The 19,703-nt window shown below is 42.4% G+C and overlaps 1 protein-coding gene across 1 annotated transcript in view; it reads left to right on the forward strand.

Annotated features, from left to right (window-relative positions):
• LOC126458409 (tetratricopeptide repeat protein 39C-like) overlaps positions 1-19,703 on the forward strand; it is an 86,882-nt gene that overhangs the window by 13,111 nt on the left and 54,068 nt on the right. The window contains exons 3-6 of the mRNA XM_050095426.1: positions 15,482-15,686; positions 15,940-16,126; positions 16,345-16,548; positions 17,137-17,305. Of these exons, the coding sequence (XP_049951383.1) occupies positions 15,482-15,686; positions 15,940-16,126; positions 16,345-16,548; positions 17,137-17,305 (765 nt within the window). The remainder of the gene's footprint in view (positions 1-15,481; positions 15,687-15,939; positions 16,127-16,344; positions 16,549-17,136; positions 17,306-19,703) is intronic.

Consider the following 19,703-nt stretch of genomic DNA (forward strand, 5'->3'; position numbering starts at 1 on the left):
AGTACAACATAACTTCTGCACAATTTCAGTGCAGTAATGTGTTCACTGAAAATTTGTGTGTGTGTGTGTGTGTGTGTGTGTGTGTGTGTGTGTGTGTGTGTGTGTAAGTATAATCTAACTTCTGCACCATTTCAGTGCAGTAATGTGTTCATTGTAAATAAGTATTACAGTAGTTGTATTACATGCTTCTTACCTTATAAATAAATATAAAACTTTTTTATTTTAAATTCAGTGCAATAGTATTTGTAAAATGACTCTTAGTGTTCATTAAAAAATGACGATCATTCCACTTGGGACCTGTGGAATGGTACATTAGCTTATTTGTTTTAGTTTAAATATTTGTCATGTATTGTTGTTTTTCTGACATGTTCCACATCCTGGAGGACCTCCTCACTACGGATCAATTGGAATGAAAGTAAATCTAATCTAAAAAAAATTGAACTCAAACAGGAGAATATGTTGGAAATGTTTTGATTTCTCCAATTGGCACTCCGTTTTCTAGCAACCACAGCTCCACTGTTGCCAAATGACAGTATGTAAACTCAAATAGTGACAGTGAACTACAAATTAAACAATGACAATCAGTAAATAAACCCATAGCAAGCAGAATACCAATGTGCAAAACAAAAATGCTACAAACTTATGCACCAACTTGATATTTAGCTTTATACCATTTAGATGGAACCAGGCAGATAGGTTTTGTAGAGTGTTAATGACATTTTCAGGCATTTCTTCTGTGTTTTTATTTTCTGTCAGTACTGATGTATCATCAGCAAATAACACTTAATGATGATGTATGTTTGTGGGTAAGTCATTTATGTAAAAAAATAAAAAGGATTGGGCCTAAGTTTGAGCCTTATAGTAACCCTTTTGAAACACTTCTCCACTTCAAGAAGTACTTTCCTTTGCTGGATATTGTGATAATCCTTTGCTTTCTCTTTGTCAGAAATGACTTACACTGCTGCAAGGAACTACGCGTAATTCTGTATTTTCATTTTATGTAATAGTAAAGACTGGTTGATACAGTTGAACACTTTGGATAACTCACAGATGATTACCACTGGTTTTTTTTTCCCAAAGTGAAATTAATCTTATTCATTAATTAATTGATTGCATAAATTATACTTTTGGCATTTTGGGAGATAAATTGAATTTTTGAGATCACACTAAAATATCTTAGCACTCAAAAAGCATTGTCAAACAATGGAAAGTCCAGGGTTGAATGATGATGACACTGAAGGGATAAATTGCTACTCGTGCTGCAGTTCCCTCTTCTAACCTACAATATATGACCAAAAGTATCTGGAAACCTGGCTGAATATGACTTAAAAGTTCGTGGTGCCCTCCATCGGTAATGCTGGATTTCAGTATGGTGTTGACCCACCCTTAGCCTTGATGACATCTTCCACTCTTGCAGGCATATGTTCAATCAGGTGCTGGAAGATTTTTTGGGGAATGGCAACCCATTCTCCACAGAGTGCTGCACTGAGGAGAGGCATCAATGTATGTCAGTGAGGCCTGGCACGAAATCTGCATTCCAAAACATCCCAAAGGTGTTCTATAGGATTCAGATCAGGACTCGGTGCAGGCCAGTCCATTACAGGGATGTTACTGTCGTGTAACCATTCTGCCACAGGCAGTGCATTATGAACAGGTGCTTGATTGTGTTGAAAGGTGCAGTCGCCATCGAAGTATCTAGTGGATTGTGAAGTACATTTGTGATGTGAGTAGTTTTTCTCAGAATTTGCTTGGATTACAAGTGATTCATAAAGGATTTCTGCACCAAGGCATATCCCTTACAAGATCGACTCTAGGGAGACACCAAATTATCCTTTACTGAGGCACAAGAGAGACCTTCCATTGTCCTTAAAGAGACACTAATATCACTTTCAGTTCTAGCATTGTACAGCGATAATGCTGAAACAGAACTTCACACCAACAGTAGCGGTTTTGGGATGAGGCCTTTTAGAACATATTAAGGACAGTGTCGAAAAGATGATAGATTATGCTTCCAGAGAACTCTTCAAGTCCAAAATGAACTCCTATACAATCGAGAAAGAGTGGCATGCTGTTTTTTGAGTCATCATCAAAATTTCAGCCATATTTATTCAGCAAACCATTCATTGTTGTGACGGATTGCCATCCTATACACTGGCTGACTAGCCTCAGTTGTACACAAAAGCAGACCTGAACCCAAGAGTGTTGACTACCTTTCAAGGTATTATTTGGCAGAACACAGCACCATGGATGAAATCTCTGTCATTGCTGCATTAAATGACATTGCTGCTGAACAGAGGGTAGGTGTAGCAGTGCTGAAAACCATACAAGCCTCGAAGAATGAGAAACCGACCAGAGGAGGATTTGAGCTAATAAATAGAGCATTGTGTAAGAGTAACTATGATCCATTCGGCTGGACACAGGTGCTCCTCATGCCAGCTCATTTGTAGCTAGTGCCAGCTCATCTGTAGCCAGCTGTCCTGAAGCATTTCCATGACACTCCAACAACTGGTCACCTGGTATTTGTGAAGACTATACAGAATCAGATACAGGTCACTGGCCAGATCTCTGTTGATCGTTAGACTTTATGTAAGTCATAAGGAATCCCAAAGACAGAAGCACGTGCTTTGGACTTAATTCTAGCATCTGTTACTAATCTTGCCTGCCGCATCATCATCTCTGCATCAAATCAGAATCAACTGCTTGAGAAAGTTTCTGAACTCAACAAACAGGCATTTTGGATAATAATCTGCACTGACTACTTCTCCTCTACTGTGTTACCCAAGCTGTGCTGACTGATGAAGCTCCAGAAATTGCGAAGTTCCTTTGTAGAAAACATCATTTTGAAGCATGGCGCAGTCAGTGTGCTGATCCTTGACCGTGGAAAAATTTTTCAGATGAGAATAGTACCAGATATAATTTCGTGTTGCGACATCATATACAGGATGACAACTACCTACAATCTGCAGATGAAAGATCTTGCAGAACATGCCAGTAAAACATTTGCAGATATGCTCTCAGTCATGTTGATCTTGAACAGAGTGATTGGGATATAATACAAGCTGTTGTGACATGCGCATACAAGACAGAGAAGCCAGGCTCTATAGACTTCACACTGCTTGATGGTCACGAGGCTGAAATGACAATGGATGTACTGTTCCAGTTTCAACCAGATGATATTCAGGATGACTACATGAAACGCCTCATCACCAGGACCAAAGAAACGATGCAGCTGGCTTTGTATACAGATCCTGGATACCCAGGACAAAGACTCAGAGTGCTGTAATGGCAAACACCATCCAGTGAGATGGAGCCAAGGGGACTTGGTATGGACTTTAATGCCTGTGCATAAGTTATTAAAGCACTACTTTGAGCCTGATCATGCCCTTCATTGCTTTTTGGGTGTCACATATAAAGTTAAGGATTACGACCCTTCATCAAGAAGCCAAAAGCACAGAGACATCATCAATACAATCCATACGAAGCCCTACTACAGCCCAGATCAATGATGCGAGGTTCAAGGAAACTTAAGACCCGCTCAACAAATGCAAAACTTTGATAGAAGGGGCTACATTTGATGATCATCATAGTGAAAAGCATGTAACACACAACCAGAGCAAGAGGATCCACCAGTAGTGCCATACAGAGGGCCATTGACAAGATCTAGATCCAGGGTGCTGTAGTTGGGTCCAGTGAGAAGAGGACTATTGAAACAGTGGGTTGCTGCTACTCCAGGACAGGGAGCAATGCTGCAAGCTGTGATGCATGTAGTGTGATGCTGTGTAGCATAGTGTAGTGGTTAGCATTGCCGCCTAGCGCGCTAAGGCGTGTCGGTAGTTCAAACCTGACCACCAGCAATTATTTATTATTAAGTATTTATCACATCTGGAAGATTCATGAAATATCTTACATTTGTAATGTTCTTATATTCTGTAATGTTTTATGTTGTTATAAATACCAGCATTCTGGGTATTCGATGTTTGTATAAACAGTTGCACTCTATGTCCAGGGGGTCAGTTCCATTCTGGCTGTGCATTAATGTTCATAATAAATTTGCTTTCCGTGTTAAGTGTTGTACTTCATTGACAAACCTGCTTTCAGATAATGACTTGATTCTGGTTATAATGTGACAATATCAGTAAGTTGCTGTCTCAGATTTATAAGATTTGTGTGCAGGAATGGGGAAAATTTCGCAATATTTTGTAAAAATGATTGACTTTCCATTGATAGCAAAAATCACTGAGTTCACATTATTTGGCACATTATAATTTACACAAAACTTGCCTGTCTCTAGCTGAAGAGCTATGGAGATAGTGTGTTTGTTGAATAGAGCAGAAACTCATAGTCCTCCAAGATTGAAACTGATGGTGCATGTGAGATTGTTTGGACAAGACTCAGTATTGACAGTAGACATAAACATAAAATTGGATCTTTCTAATGGCCATCAGGCTTGCCCCAGATCTAACGGAAAACTTGAGATGAAACCTCAATTTTCTCGTATATGTGTTCCCCAATCATACTGTCGACACTGGAGAAGACATCCTGTGAATGATACTAAATGCTTTCTCTGAAAACTATGTGAAACAGATGGTACAGAGGTCTGTATCCTGTGGCAATAAGTAGACCAAATGTCATTGAGGATCTCGTACATTGAACTGGAATCAGTGGCAGTCATAGTAACAATGATAATTAAAATAGTAATTTTGCTCAACCATTTTGTAATTAGGCTTGTTGAAGTAAGATTAAACTGTATTGAGCCCACATAAACTGACATGCTTCATTCCCACTGAATTGTGACCTTTTTTTCTCCTCTCTTTTTGACTCATATCCTTAAACTACCGTCATTGCTGAGCTTCACAATGAAGACTTAATAAGACTTTCAAAAATATTCTTCAAGGTAAAATAAAGTTACAGTTAGTGTTGTCTATGGTCAGATCCAGCTACAAGTGCTGTTATGTTTAAAAAAGCAGTCTGTTTTAATAGTTACACCCCAAAAAGTCCCTTTTGAATTATGTAGTAGCCTACAGGGGTCATTAGTGTGAAACAGCCGAAAAATAAACTCTGAGGAAAACACACCAACTGCAAGATACTGCATAGAAATTCCATTCCATTCTCACCTAGGGTAACCTCTTCGTGTTGCTTTGATTTCTTTCTTACTTACGTTGTCTGAAAACTGAGAAGCTCATTCATCACGCACTTTTTGCTATTATTGACGAAGCATCACCAGCAGTAACATTGTAATCATTATGAGTAGACGATACTTTTCATCTCTCTGGTTTTTATAGAATGAATGACAGAAAGTGCAGCTTATTTTACCATTTACATTGCGAAATCTCTTTCTTAGCCATCATTGGGACAAGCAAGCACTATTTGATGCAGTTTTATGCTACCTTAGTGTTACAGTGTGTACCGATGCCTCTTCTTGTAGTCGTCTTCTTTTTTGTCCCGGCTTTTTGAGATCTGTTGATGAAGAGACACGATATAAAAAGTTCCTTAGTGATACAATGAAGTTACACAACAGTTGATGATTTAACTTTTGAAACTGCCAGTTTATTGGCATTTATGGAAAGAAAAACACTTTCATGCTCTCATGCGGTCACGTGTAACATTTTGTGTGTGAAGTGGGACTTATTAATTAAGCTACATTAAAGTGTTGCTAGACAACGTAATCAACACGGTGATATGTGTCTCAATTTAAACTGAAGCTCAATATTTTATATAAACTTTCAATTCATTTTTGTCAAAATCAGTACTTGTCTCAAAATTAATTTCGAACTTAATGCATTAAGTCCAAGCACATTGGAAAATATTGTATGCGATTTACAGGACAGCTCGATTACGCACTGGCATGTAACATATTTTAAATCGAGCATGCAAGTTTGTTTTTCCTATTGGGCTAAACGACTCTTTTCTAAAAACGTGATATCTCATGTAAAGTCTAACTGGACCTGCCCCCCCCCCCCCCCCCCCCCGCTCCGGCGGGTCCGGGAGTTAGAATAGCCCTGAGGTATTCTTGCCTAAAGGAGTTTCACATGTTTTGGCCTTTATGTGATGGTCTCCTGTAGGGTTTGACCCCATTCTTCAAAATTTTTCCCGAAGAGCTTGCCCATTGGGGAAGGGTGCCTTACAAGGTGCATCGTGTCCATCGTGCATTGAGATCTTTAGCCCAGTTTCTCGTTGTCGCATTGCAGTCCTACCCATTCTCCATCTCTTGGGCAAGGACACCTTCTTGGATACGTTTTCCACCATGCACTATGTATGCAGTGTCAATTTCTGCATCGACGATGACCAAGGACTTCTTTGCACCTGATACCCAGCATGGTAGCCAGTCCGTTGTGATAGGGCCACCATGTACCCTTTTGGTTGTAGCCCCCTGACCACGCAGGGATCGCTCTGCTGATGCCTGCACTGTTAATTCCCCACGTATGCCAAGGGCAGATGCCCATCCCCCTGGGGCATTGGGACTCCCGGCAACGGCCATCCTGGCAGGTGGCCTTTGCTGCAGCTGGGTGGTGCCCGTGTGGAGGGCCCCTGGTCGAAGTGGGTGGTATCAGGGTGGATGACACGCGATGAAGCGTAGTCTATCATCTCTTGCTGGTGGTGAACCACCAGCAGTCTCTAAGCGATCACGAGCTCAATTCAACGCACAGAAATATGACCCCAAATCGTTCCCCTCCCTGGCCACACCATGGGAGGAATCTCAGGCTAAGAATGGCAGCGGATCTTATTCACCCCAGCACCTTGTATGTTAGAGAGCTGATGGGGAATCGTTCATGATGATGAAGCCTCAGTTTTTTGTTGAGCATTTAGAGGACAAGTTTGGGGAGGTGGAGGGCTTGTCCAAAATGAAATCCGGGTCAGTCTTGATCAAAACAGCATCCTCTGCCCAGCATCCACTCGGTCTGTAGTGAAACTGTGCACCTTCAAATCCCTCTTGAATCTGCGGCTGTCAGAATAAGGATGACGCAGGAAATAACTGTCTGCAGTGTATATCTTCCACCAGATGGTGCAGTACCCCTGAATATATTAGCTGCACTGATTGATCAACTCCCTAAACCTTTCCTACTTTTGGGAGATTTTAATTCCCATAACCCCTTGTGGGGTGGCACCGTGCTTACTGGCCAAGGTAGAGATGTCGAAACTTTACTGGCCCAATTCGACCTCTGCCTCTCAAATACTGGGGCCACCACACAATCCAGTGTGGCTCATGGTAGTTACTTGGCCATTGATTTATCAATTTGCAGCCCAGTACTTCTCCCATCTATCCACTGGAGAGCACGTGACGACCTGTATGGTAGTGACCACTTCCCCATCTTCCTGTCACTGCCCCAGCATCAGACCCATGGACGCCTGCCCAGATGGGCTTTGAACAAGGTGGACTGGTGAACTCCTCTGCTGTCACCGCTGAATCTCCCTTACATGGTAACATCTATGTGATGGTTGAGCAGGTGACTAGCACAATTGTTTCCATGGCAGAAAACGCGATCCTTCACTCTTTAGGGTACCCAAGGTGTAAGGCAGTCCCTTGGTGGTCGCCGAAAGTTGCTGAAGCAATTAAGGAATGTCGGCGAGCTCTACAGCGGCATAAGTGGCACTCTTCCCTGGAGCACCTCATAGCCTTTAAACAGCTCTGTGCCCGTGTTTGCCACCTTATCAAACAACAGAAGAAGGAATGTTGGGAGAGATACGTCTCCACTGTTGGGTGCCACACATCACCTTCCCAAGTCTGGGCAAAGATCAATCGTCTTTTCGGATACCAGGCCCCAACAGCTGTCCCCATTGTTACCATAAAGGCGAGTTATGTACCGACGCAAACACAATTGCCGAGCACTTTGCTCGAGCCTCTGCATCGGAGTATTACCCTCCAGCCTTTCGCACACTCAAACGGCGGCTGGAAGGGAATGTCCTCTCATTCACTACACGCTGCAGTGAATCCTATAACGCCCCATTTACATAGTGGGAGCTCCTCAGTGCCCTTGCACATTGCCCTGACACAGTTCCTGGGGCTGATCACATTCACAGCCAGATGATTAAACATCTCTCATCTGACTACGAGCGACATTTTCTCGTCATCTTCAACCGGATCTGGTGCGATGGCGTCTTTCCATCCCAGTGACAGAGAGCACCATCATTCCGGTGCTCAAACCCGGTAAAAACCTGCTTGATGTGGATAGCTATTGGCCCATCAGCCTTACCAATGTTCTTTGTAAACTGCTTGAACGTATGGTATGTCAGCAGTTGGGTTGGGTCACGTGGCTTGCTGGCTCCATGTAAGGGCGGCTTCTACCAGGGTTGCTCTACCACTGATAATCTTGTGTCCATCGAGTCTGCCATCCAAACAGCCTTTTCCAGAGCAACACCTGGTTGCCGTATTTTTTGACTTACTTAAAGCATGCCACATGACTTAACGAAATCATATCCTTGCCACAGCCGTAATTTTTCCCGAGGATATGCAGCTTTACTGTATGATTAAATGATGATGGCGTCCTCTTGGGTAAAATATTCCGGAGGTAAAATAGTCCCCCATTCGGATCTCCGGGCGGGGACTACTCAAGAGGATGTCGTTATCAGGAGAAAGAAAACTGGCGTTCTACGGATCGGAGCGTGGAATGTCAGATCCCTTAATCGGGCAGGTAGGTTAGAAATTTTAAAAAGGGAAATGGAGAGGTTAAAGTTAGATATAGTGGGAATTAGTGAAGTTCGGTGGCAGGAGGAACAAGACTTCTGGTCAGGTGACTACAGGGTTATAAACACCAAATCAAATAGGGGTAATGCAGGAGTAGGTTTAATAATGAATAGGAAAATAGGAATGCGGGTAAGCTACTACAAACAGCATAGTGAACGCATTATTGTGGCCAAGATAGATATGAAGCCCACACCTACTACAGTAGTACAAGTTTATATGCCAACTAGCTCTGCAGATGACGAAGAAATTGAAGAAATGTATGATGAAATAAAAGAAATTATTCAGATAGTGAAGGGAGACGAAAATTTATTAGTCATGGGTGACTGGAATTCGAGTGTAGGAAAAGGGAGAGAAGGAAACGTAGTAGGTGAATATGGATTGAGGCTAAGAAATGAAAGAGGAAGCCTCCTGGTAGAATTTTGCACAGAGCATAACTTAATCATAGCTAACACTTGGTTCAAGAATCATAAAAGAAGGTTGTATACATGGAAGAACCCTGGAGATACTAAAAGGTATCAGATAGATTATATAATGGTAAGACAGAGATTTAGGAACCAGATTTTAAATTGTAAGACATTTTCAGGGGCAGATGTGGACTCTGACCACAATCTATTGGTTATGACCTGTAGATTAAAACTGAAGAAACTGCAAAAAGGTAGGAATTAAAGGAGATGGGACCTGGATAAACTGAAAGAACCAGAGGTTGTACAGAGTTTCAGGGAGAGGATAAGGGAACAATTGACAGGAATGGGGGAAAGAAATACAGTAGAAGCAGAATGGGTAGCTTTGAGGGATGAAGTAGTGAAAGCAGCAGAGGATCAAGTAGGTAAAAAGACGAGGGCTAGTAGAAATCCTTGGGTAACAGAAGAAATATTGAATTTAATTGATGAAAGGAGAAAATATAAAAATGCAGTAAATTAAGCAGACAAAAAGGAAGACAAACGTCTCAAAAATGATATCGACAGGAAGTGCAAAATGGCTAAGCAGGGATGGCTAGAGGACAAATGTAAGGATGTAGAGGCTTATCTCACTAGGGGTAAGATAGATACTGCTTACAGGAAAATTAAAGAGACCTTTGGAGAAAAGAGAACCACTTGTATGAATATCAATAGCTCAGATGGAAACCCAGTTCTAACCAAAGAAGGGAAAGCAGAAAGATGGAAGGAGTATATAGAGGGTCTATACAAGGGCGATGTACTTGAGGACAATATTATGGAAATGGAAGAGGATGTAGATAAAGATGAAATGGGAGATACGATACTGCTTGAAGAGTTTGACAGAGCACTAAAAGACCTGAGTCGAAACAAGGCCCCGGGAGTAGACAACATTCCATTAGAACTACTGACAGCCTTGGGAGAGCCAGTCCTGACAAAACTCTACCATCTGGTGAGCAAGATGTATGAAACAGGCGAAATACCCTCAGACTTCAAGAAGAATATAATAATTCCAATCCCAAAGAAAGCAGGTGTTGACAGATGTGGAAATTACCGAACAATCAGTTTAATAAGCCACAGCTGCAAAATACTAACACGAATTCTTTACAGACGAATGGAAAAACTAGTAGAAGCTGACCTCGGGGAAGATCAGTTTGGATTCCGTAGAAACACTGGAACACGTGAGGCAATACTGACCTTACGACTTATCTTAGAACAAAGATTAAGGAAAGGCAAACCTACGTTTCTAGCATTTGTAGACTTAGAGAAAGCTTTTGACAATGTTGACTGGAATACTCTCTTTCAAATTCTAAAGGTGGCAGGGGTAAAATACAGGGAGCGAAAGGCTATTTACAATTTGTACAGAAACCAGATGGTAGTTATAAGAGTCGAGGGACATGACAGAGAAGCAGTGGTTGGGAAGAGAGTGAGACAGGGTTGTAGCCTCTCCCCGATGTTATTCAATCTGTATATTGTGCAAGCAGTAAAGGAAACAAAAGAAAAATTCGGAGTAGGTATTAAAATCCATGGAGAAGAAATAAAAACTTTGAGGTTCGCCGATGACATTGTAATTCTGTCAGAGACAGCAAAGGACTTGGAAGAGCAGTTAAACGCAATGGACAGTGTCTTGAAAGGAGGATATAAGATGAACATCAACAAAAGCAAAAGGAGGATAATGGAATGTAGTCGAATTAAGTTGGGTGATGCTGAGGGAATTAGATTAGGAAATGAGACACTTACAGTAGTAAAGGAGTTTTACTATTTGGGGAGCAAAATAACTGATGATGGTCGAAGTAGAGAGGATATAAAATGTAGACTGGCAATGGCAAGGAAAGCGTTTCTGAAGAAGAGACATTTGTTAACATCGAGTATAGATTTAAGTGTCAGGAAGTCATTTCTGAAAGTATTTGTATGGAGTGTAGCCATGTATGGAAGTGAAACATGGACGATAAATAGTTTGGACAAGAAGAGAATAGAAGCTTTCGAAATGTGGTGCTACAGAAGAATGCTGAAGATTAGATGGGTAGATCACATAACTAATGAGGAAGTATTGAATAGGATTGGGAAGAAGAGAAGTTTGTGGCACAACTTGACCAGAAGAAGGGATCGGTTGGTAGGACATGTTCTGAGGCATCAAGGGATCACCAATTTAGTATTGGAGGGTAAAAATCGTAGAGGGAGACCAAGAGATGAATACACTAAGCAGATTCACAAGGATGTAGGTTGCAGTAGGTACTGGGAGACGAAGAGGCTTGCACAGGATAGAGTAGCATGGAGAGCTGCATCAAACCAGTCTCAGGACTGAAGACCACAACAACAACAACATCCTTGTCACATTGTATGAGTGGTGTCCCCGGGGACCACACCTGGTTTTTATCCAAAACTTCCTGTTGCTCCGTACTTTCCATGTCCAAGTTGGTGACTCCCTTAGTTCCATCCATATCCAGGAGAATGGAGTCCCACAGGGCTCTGTATTGAATCTCTCTTTATTTTTAATGGCCATTAACGGTCTAGCAGCAGCTGTCGGGCCCTCCGTCTCACCTTCTCTGTATGCAGACGACTTGTACATTTTGTACTGCTGTTCCAGCACTGTTGTTGCTGAGTGGCACCTCCAGGGAGCCATCCACAAGGCGCAGTCGTGGGCTCTGGCTCACATCTTTCAGTTTTCAGCCGCAAAGTCGTGTGTCGTGCATTTCTGTCGGCATCGTAACGTTCATCTGTAACCTGCACTTTACCTTAATGACAATCCACTCACTGTAGTGGAGACATATCAGTTCGTAGGACTGGTATTCGATGCTCGAATGACTTGGCTCCCTGATCTTCGTTAGCTTAAGCAAAAGTGCTAGCAGCACCTCAATGCCCTCCGTTGCCTGAGCAACACCAAATGGGGTGCAGATCACTGTAAGCTGCTGCAGCTCTACAGAGCCATTGTCCAATTCCGAACTGACTATGGGAGTGTGATATATGGTTCGGCAGTGCCTTCAGAATTGCATTTACTCGACCCTGTGCACGACTGTGGGGTTCGATTAGCGACAGGAGCTTCTAGGACGAGTCTGGTGACCAGCGTACGGGTGGAGGCTGGTGTCCCTCTGCTACAGATCAGATGTGTGCAACTGCTTGCCAGTTATGCAACATACATTCATAGTTCCCCTGAGCATCTGAATTACCGTCTCCTTTTCCCGCCTGCGGCAGTCCATCTCCTGCATCGGCGGCCCAGATCGGGGCTAACGATTGCGGTTCGCATGCAGTCCCTTCTCTCCGAACTGGAGTCCTTCCCTTTACTACCTCTACTTGTGGTCCGTTCACTTATGCCTCCATGGTGTACGCCTCAGCTGCAGCTTCGTCTGGACCTTTTGCATGGCCCTAAGGACTCCGTTAACCCCGCCGCTCTCCGCTGTCACTTCCTCTCGATTCTTGACGTGTTCCGGGGCTCTGAAGTGGTTTACACCAACAGCTCAGTGGCTGATGGCCATGTAAGCTTCGCATATGTTCATGGAGGACATATTGAGCAGTACTTCTTGCCAGTTGACTGCAGTGTTTTCACTGCAGAGCTGGCGGCCATATCTCGTGCTTTTGAGTACATCTGCTCATGCTCTGGCGCGTCATTTCTCCTCTGTACTGACTCATTGAGCAGCCTACAAGTTATCGACCAGTGCTACCCTCGCCACCCTCTGGTAGTGTCTATTCAGGAGTCCATATATGCCCTGGAACAGTCCCGCCATTCTGTGGTGTTTGTGTGGACCCCAGGACACATCGGAGTCCCTGGCAACGAACTTGCCAACAGGCTGATCAAACAGGCGACGCGGAAACCACTTTTCCGGAGATAGGCATCTCCGAAGCTGACCTGCGTTCTGTCTTATGCCACAGGGTTTTCCGGCTTTGAGAGACGGAATGGCATAACAGCATGCACAACAAACTGTGTACCATTAAGGAGACTATGAATGTGTGGAAGTCTCCATGCAGGCCACACGCAGGGAATCAGTTGTCCTCTGCCGGCTCCACATTGGCCATATGTGGCTAACGCATGGTTACCTGCTCCATCGCGAGGACCCACCTTGGTGTCACTGTGACTCCCAAATGACAGTCGTCCACATCTTGCTGAACTGCCCACTTTTAGCCGCTCTGCGGCAGACTTTTAACTTTCCCAGCACCCTGCCTTTGGTGTTGGGCAACAATGCCTCCACAGCAGGTTTGGTTTTACATTTTATCTGTGAGAGTGGGTTTTATACTTCTACGTAGGTTTTAGTGCATGTCCTTTGTCCCTCTGTGTCCTCTACCTTAGTGCTTTGAGGATGGAGGTTTTAATGTATTGCGGAGTGGCTGGCTTTCCCTTTTTGTTCTCGTGGTTGGCCAGCCACTGTGATCTGCTTTCATGTTTTACTCTCTTCTGTTTCTAGTGTCTCTCTGTTGTTTTCTTGTCCTCTTTTGTTCCCTTTAGTGTTCATTGCCTTCCCTTCATTCTTGTGGCTTTTCCTTTCTTTCCGTTTTATGTTATATGTTTTGTCTATTTTATTCTCAAACTTGTGGCATTGTTTCATTAGGAACAAGGGATCCATGACCTCATAGTCTGGTCCCTTCTCCCACCTTTCAACCAACCAACCAATCTAACTGGAACTAGATTTGTGTCCATCCAAGTCAAAATTTAAAAAAAATAAAATTCATGTAGGTCAACGAATTGCACACGTGCACTTTTTCACTTTAAGTGATAACTCGTCTCAGAGTAAAAGCCAAACATAAATTCACACTTTTTTTATGAATACAAAAATGAAAACACTTTTATCTTAAACAGATAAATTATGGCATGCAATTACTAATTAAACATTTCCAATTCTGAATAAACTTCAAGAACTTGTATTTCATAATCAATAAAATTTATCCCGAGAGATACTATTAGTCTGCTAAAATGGAGTCAAATTACAGTCAACTTGTGTCTGGACGACGACATCACGAATTGACACTTGTTTGGAATAAACGAAATACCTGTACTGAAAAATACTGTCCGTTGAGTGATTTACTGACTTTTATTAAAAAAATTGGGTACCCCTTGCATTGCTACAAGTGTTCAGCCTTCAAGTGAATAGTGTGTTAGTTTTCGGTTCTAATCAGGCTGGAGACAAGACTTTCACCTATTCTGAGAAAGGGCCACTAGTGGGCAGATCAACAAATAGTTAAGAAATTCTAAGACAATTTCTCTTCCTTAAGTTTTGTTGCTACCTTTTTTCTGTACTCTGTTGATCTAAAGGCGAAAAAGTTTGTGAATTACGCACTTGTTAGCACCTGCTTTCTATGTTTCTGTTATTTGTATTGACTTAATGTGGCACTGAATGATTTGTTATGACTTTCTTATGTGTGTACCCTAACACTGCATTTGCATACTTTCATGGTAGTCCTTCCTGTAATGCTGTTTCATAAAGACTGCGGATTTCATCTGTACACAAACCATTTTGAAGCCAAAAGTGCATATTATCCTGCTAAATTATAACAATTTGGAATACTTTGGTTTATTAAAAAAAACTGTTTTGTAACATTATGAAAAGTTGTAATTTATTTGTATTAGTAAGGTGCATACTAAATAGAGTTTTCTCATTAGTTTATTGAACATAGCATAGATAAGGTAGAAACCAGTGCCCCACGTGATCTAAAACAGTTTCACAATTTTCAGATAGTTTTTTGATACCACACCTATAGTAAATATTTGGTAGGACTCTGTCGCCTTGTCTGTTATGCTGTGTTAACAGACAGTGAAGCTGTGCAATTCGGAATAACAATGAGGTGAAGGGCCTAACGAATACTGTCACCCACTGACATATAAAAGTAAAAGTGACACACAACCTAGCTTTTGGAACTGACAGTTCCTTCCTTGGGGAGGAGAGAGAAATAGCTTGATGCTGGGCCCCCCTTTTTTTTTATTATGACCAGCATTTTTGCATAAGGTGCTTCTGGTGAAACCCTAGAGGTATCTGCTAATAGCTGTCTTGGTGCAAGATCGATTACAATTATCACCATATTTTCTGTATTGCTTTCTGATGGGAAATATTAAAAATATCTCAAATTGATTAGTTTTAACTGCACTTGATGATGTGTCCTAAAAGTAAATTGAAAGTAGGCCTGTGGTAGACATTGTTTTATTTCCAGGAGTATGGAAGGGAAAATCAACCATAAAATTATGGTGTACTACTGCTCTCGCCTTATAATTTTAATCTTCAGTTACATTTAAAATAATTGTTGAAATGGTGGCATGAGTTTTGAATCTCAAGCAGTTCGTTTGCAATGATGAATAGTTATTTTTTGTATTGAAATCAATTATTAATAATAATAATAATAATAATAATAATAATAATGATGTTAAATTTTTGCATTGCAGGAAAATACAGCTGACAAGCTGGAAGAACAAATTATTCTCGCAGACTCTCAAGTGTGTGTGGCTTTACTGACATTCTTACAGCAAGATATTACAGGTTATGTGAAAGGAGGTTGGGTATTGCGCAAAGCCTGGAAGGTATATCAGCATACATACAGTCAAATTTTGCAACTGTATCGAAGAACATTTGGTAATGATGATGTACCAGGTAAGAAATTTTTTACAAACTTTTCGTTCTGTTAATGTGTAGAATTGTTTTGTGCTTGGTAGATATCAGTGTTACCAATCCACAACTACTGTAGGCGTAACAAGTTTAAGGTTAAAGCAAAGAACAGATTGCATGTTTTTTTAGATATAAAGATGAAATAGTTATTAGCATCAAAACTTTTATTCGTTTACCTGCTTTAGTATGGAAACACACACAAACATTTTGCTTAGCTTAGTGTTCAATATTATTATAGGTTCGCAGTTTCCTTCGTGGAAAGTTATTACACGTGGATGCAGCAATCCAAACTTGCAAAGTCCAGGGTCAGAATGGTCAGTGCCATCATACAGCAGCTCATCCTGTTCACCAAATGGTCGCAATGGCTTTAGAAATTCATTTCTTGCTCTTTCTTCAGTTGCATCACATGCTAATTGTAAACCTACGTAAGTTGTTACATATATAGAAAAAAAATGTATTTTTTAATTAGTATTGTAAATGAGACTGATTTTACTGTAAGCAATTTGTTGTATTACTAAATTTGAGGTAGTATGAGAAGACATAATTAAATGCAGAAATGGAATAAAATCCGTGTATTGTTTATGCCATGACAAGCTGTGTAACAGGATTGTAACATATTTTAACATAAATGTTTTTGTTCCAGAAATATTGTTCCTCCAGATGTAGTATCTCGTTTGATGTCTGCAGTAAGCTTTGGCTATGGAATATTTCAGTTATGTATTTCATTGCTCCCTCCTTCATTGTTGAAGCTGATACATTTTTTGGGATTTGAAGGTGATCGTCAAGTGGGCATCTCTGCACTTATGTTTGCTAGACAAGGCCATGACATGAGGGCTCCACTTGCATCGTAAGTCTAAGCACTGTAAAATTTGTACTTGATATTACTTTATTGCGAAGTTGGGTTATTAAATATGTAATGATCTGCATTCATCTGTGTCTTTATTTGTAACTTCTAACAACTTCTCTAACCCAGAATTGCAAGGGAATTTTGTGACAGATGTGAAGTAGATGTCTGCCTGGACTGAACAGCATAGCTGGTGGAGCCACTGTCATATCTGTTAGTTCGTATCCATGCTGTATTATTTTTTATCTGCCTATTCTTCTTTGCACTTCTAACCACAAAACTACTTGTAATGTGATGGGTTATTCCAGTCTCCATACTTTATGGGAGAGATATTAATTAATAATACTGGAGACAGGTCAACAATCTAGAGTTATTCACTGAGAGAGTGCTGTGAACAAATACGCTCATGAATGTGCTGATATATGCTACTCTAAGAATCAGTGTTATCATTTTCTGAATCATACATAAATTTTTCCTTTTTATTAAAATGTCTGTTTCCTATGTAGTATGATGCTCCATAAACATGCATGACTACAGATGCTCCATAAACATATGTGACTACATACACTAACTTTACCTGCTGTGTTACAGACTTGCTCTTCTCTGGTATCACACAATAGTCCGTCCGTTTTTCGCACTTGATGGCTCAAATGTACAAGCTGGTGTAGAAGCTGCTCAGTGTTTAATCATGGAGTCACAGGATGACTACGGAGAATCTGCATTATTTCTTTTTTTCAAAGGGAGAGTAGAGAGGCTAAAGGTAAAATTAACTATCTTCTCCACAGTATTGAATTGTTTCAGCTCTTGTTGTTACATTTTGTATTTCTTTATTAATTTTTTTAGTTATGATGTTTGCGTAGGTCTTATTCAGTGTTAAAGTCCTATTTATGTGCACAGCCTCTGATTAGCACTTCATTTACTTTTGCAAATGCTCTGATTAAGTCTGAGAAGCAGGCTGATACTCTTTCACAGTGTAATTATATTCTAACTGAGGGATAATGGAACCACCTTTGTAGTGTATCTTACACTGTCAATATTTTTCATAGTGTCCTTCATACCTACAGATGAAGAACGTCACAGGTGAAAAATGTATGAATGGCATATAATACACTGACGGAAAAAAAATTGCAACACGAAGAAAGAGTTCTGTGGCACAAGCGAAAGTTGGTAGGTGTGTTTCTACATCTGAAAGATGATGTCTGGTTAAATTTCACACAGGTCGCATAAGAGTGGTGGTAGTACACTGTAATGGTCATGAACATTAGTTACCTTTGAGACTGGGCACAGTGAATTGAAATCAGTAAAGAATGCCTTTAAGGTGACAAAGACGCCATTATCAGCACCTCACTGAGTTTGAATGAAGTCGTGTGAATAGGCTACAAAAAGCTGGATGTTCCTTCGGTGATACTGCAGAAAGACTTTGCAGGAATGTAGCCACTGTTCATGATTGGTGGCAGTGATGGTCATGAGAATGTATGGTCACAAGATGACTGGGCTCTGGATGGCCATGTGGCATTACCGAGAGGGAAGACCATCGTCTTTGACTCACAGCTCTGGTGCATTGTACTGCATCTGCAGCAGCAATTTGAGCAGCAGTTGCCACCACAGTGACACAACAATCTGTTGCAAATCAGTTACTTCAAGGAGAGCTCCAAGCCAGACTCTGTAGGGTGCATTGCAATGATGCCAAACGACTGCCATTTGCAACTTCAATGCCAGCTGCAGTGGCCGAGCGGTTCTAGGCGCTTCAGTCTGGAACCGTGCGACCGCTATGGTGCAGGTCCGAATCCTGCCTTGGCATGGGTGTGTGTGATGTCCTTAGGTTAGTTAGGTTTAAGTAGTTCTAAGTTCTAGGGGACTGATGACCTCAGAATGAAAGTTGTTTCCGCCTTGGTGCCAGCGATGGCAGTTAGGGGGAGGCCAGTTGAGGACCTGCAACCAGCCTGTCGGTGTGCTAGACACACTGGACCTACATGTGGAGTTATGGTCTGGGATACAATTGTGTATGATGAGGAGTGCTCTCATGGTTATCCCATGCACCTTGATGGCAAATCTACACTCCTGGAAATGGAAAAAAGAACACATTGACACCGGTGTGTCAGACCCACCGTACTTGCTCCGGACACTGCGAGAGGGCTGTACAAGCAATGATCACACGCACGGCACAGCGGACACACCAGGAACCGCGGTGTTGGCCGTCGAATGGCGCTAGCTGCGCAGCATTTGTGCACCGCCGCCGTCAGTGTCAGCCAGTTTGCCGTGGCATACGGAGCTCCATCGCAGTCTTTAACACTGGTAGCATGCCGCGACAGCGTGGACGTGAACCGTATGTGCAGTTGACGGACTTCGAGCGAGGGCGTATAGTGGGCATGCGGGAGGCCGGGTGGACGTACCGCCGAATTGCTCAACACGTGGGGCGTGAGGTCTCCACAGTACATCGATTTTGTCGGCGGAAGGTGCACGTGCCCGTCGACCTGGGACCGGACCGCAGCGACGCACGGATGCACGCCAAGACCGTAGGATCCTACACAGTGCCGTAGGGGACCGCACCGCCACTTCCCAGCAAATTAGGGACACTGTTGCTCCTGGGGTATCGGCGAGGACCATTCGCAACCGTCTCCATGAAGCTGGGCTACGGTCCCGCACACCGTTAGGCCGTCTTCCGCTCACGCCCCAACATCGTGCAGCCCGCCTCCAGTGGTGTCGCGACAGGCGTGAATGGAGGGACGAATGGAGACGTGTCGTCTTCAGCGATGAGAGTCGCTTCTGCTTTGGTGCCAATGATGGTCGTATGCGTGTTTGGCGCCGTGCAGGTGAGCGCCACAATCAGGACTGCATACGACCGAGGCACACAGGGCCAACACCCGGCATCATGGTGTGGGGAGTGATCTCCTACACTGGCCGTACACCACTGGTGATCGTCGAGGGGACACTGAATAGTGCACGGTACATCCAAACCGTCATCGAACCCATCGTTCTACCATTCCTAGACCGGCAAGGGAACTTGATGTTCCAACAGGACAATGCACGTCCGCATGTATCCCGTGCCACCCAACGTGCTCTAGAAGGTGTAAGTCAACTACCCTGGCCAGCAAGATCTCCGGATCTGTCCCCCATTGAGCATGTTTGGGACTGGATGAAGCGTCGTCTCACGTGGT

This window comes from Schistocerca serialis, chromosome 2 (genome assembly GCF_023864345.2).
Source record: "Schistocerca serialis cubense isolate TAMUIC-IGC-003099 chromosome 2, iqSchSeri2.2, whole genome shotgun sequence".
NCBI classification, from domain to species: domain Eukaryota; kingdom Metazoa; phylum Arthropoda; class Insecta; order Orthoptera; family Acrididae; genus Schistocerca; species Schistocerca serialis.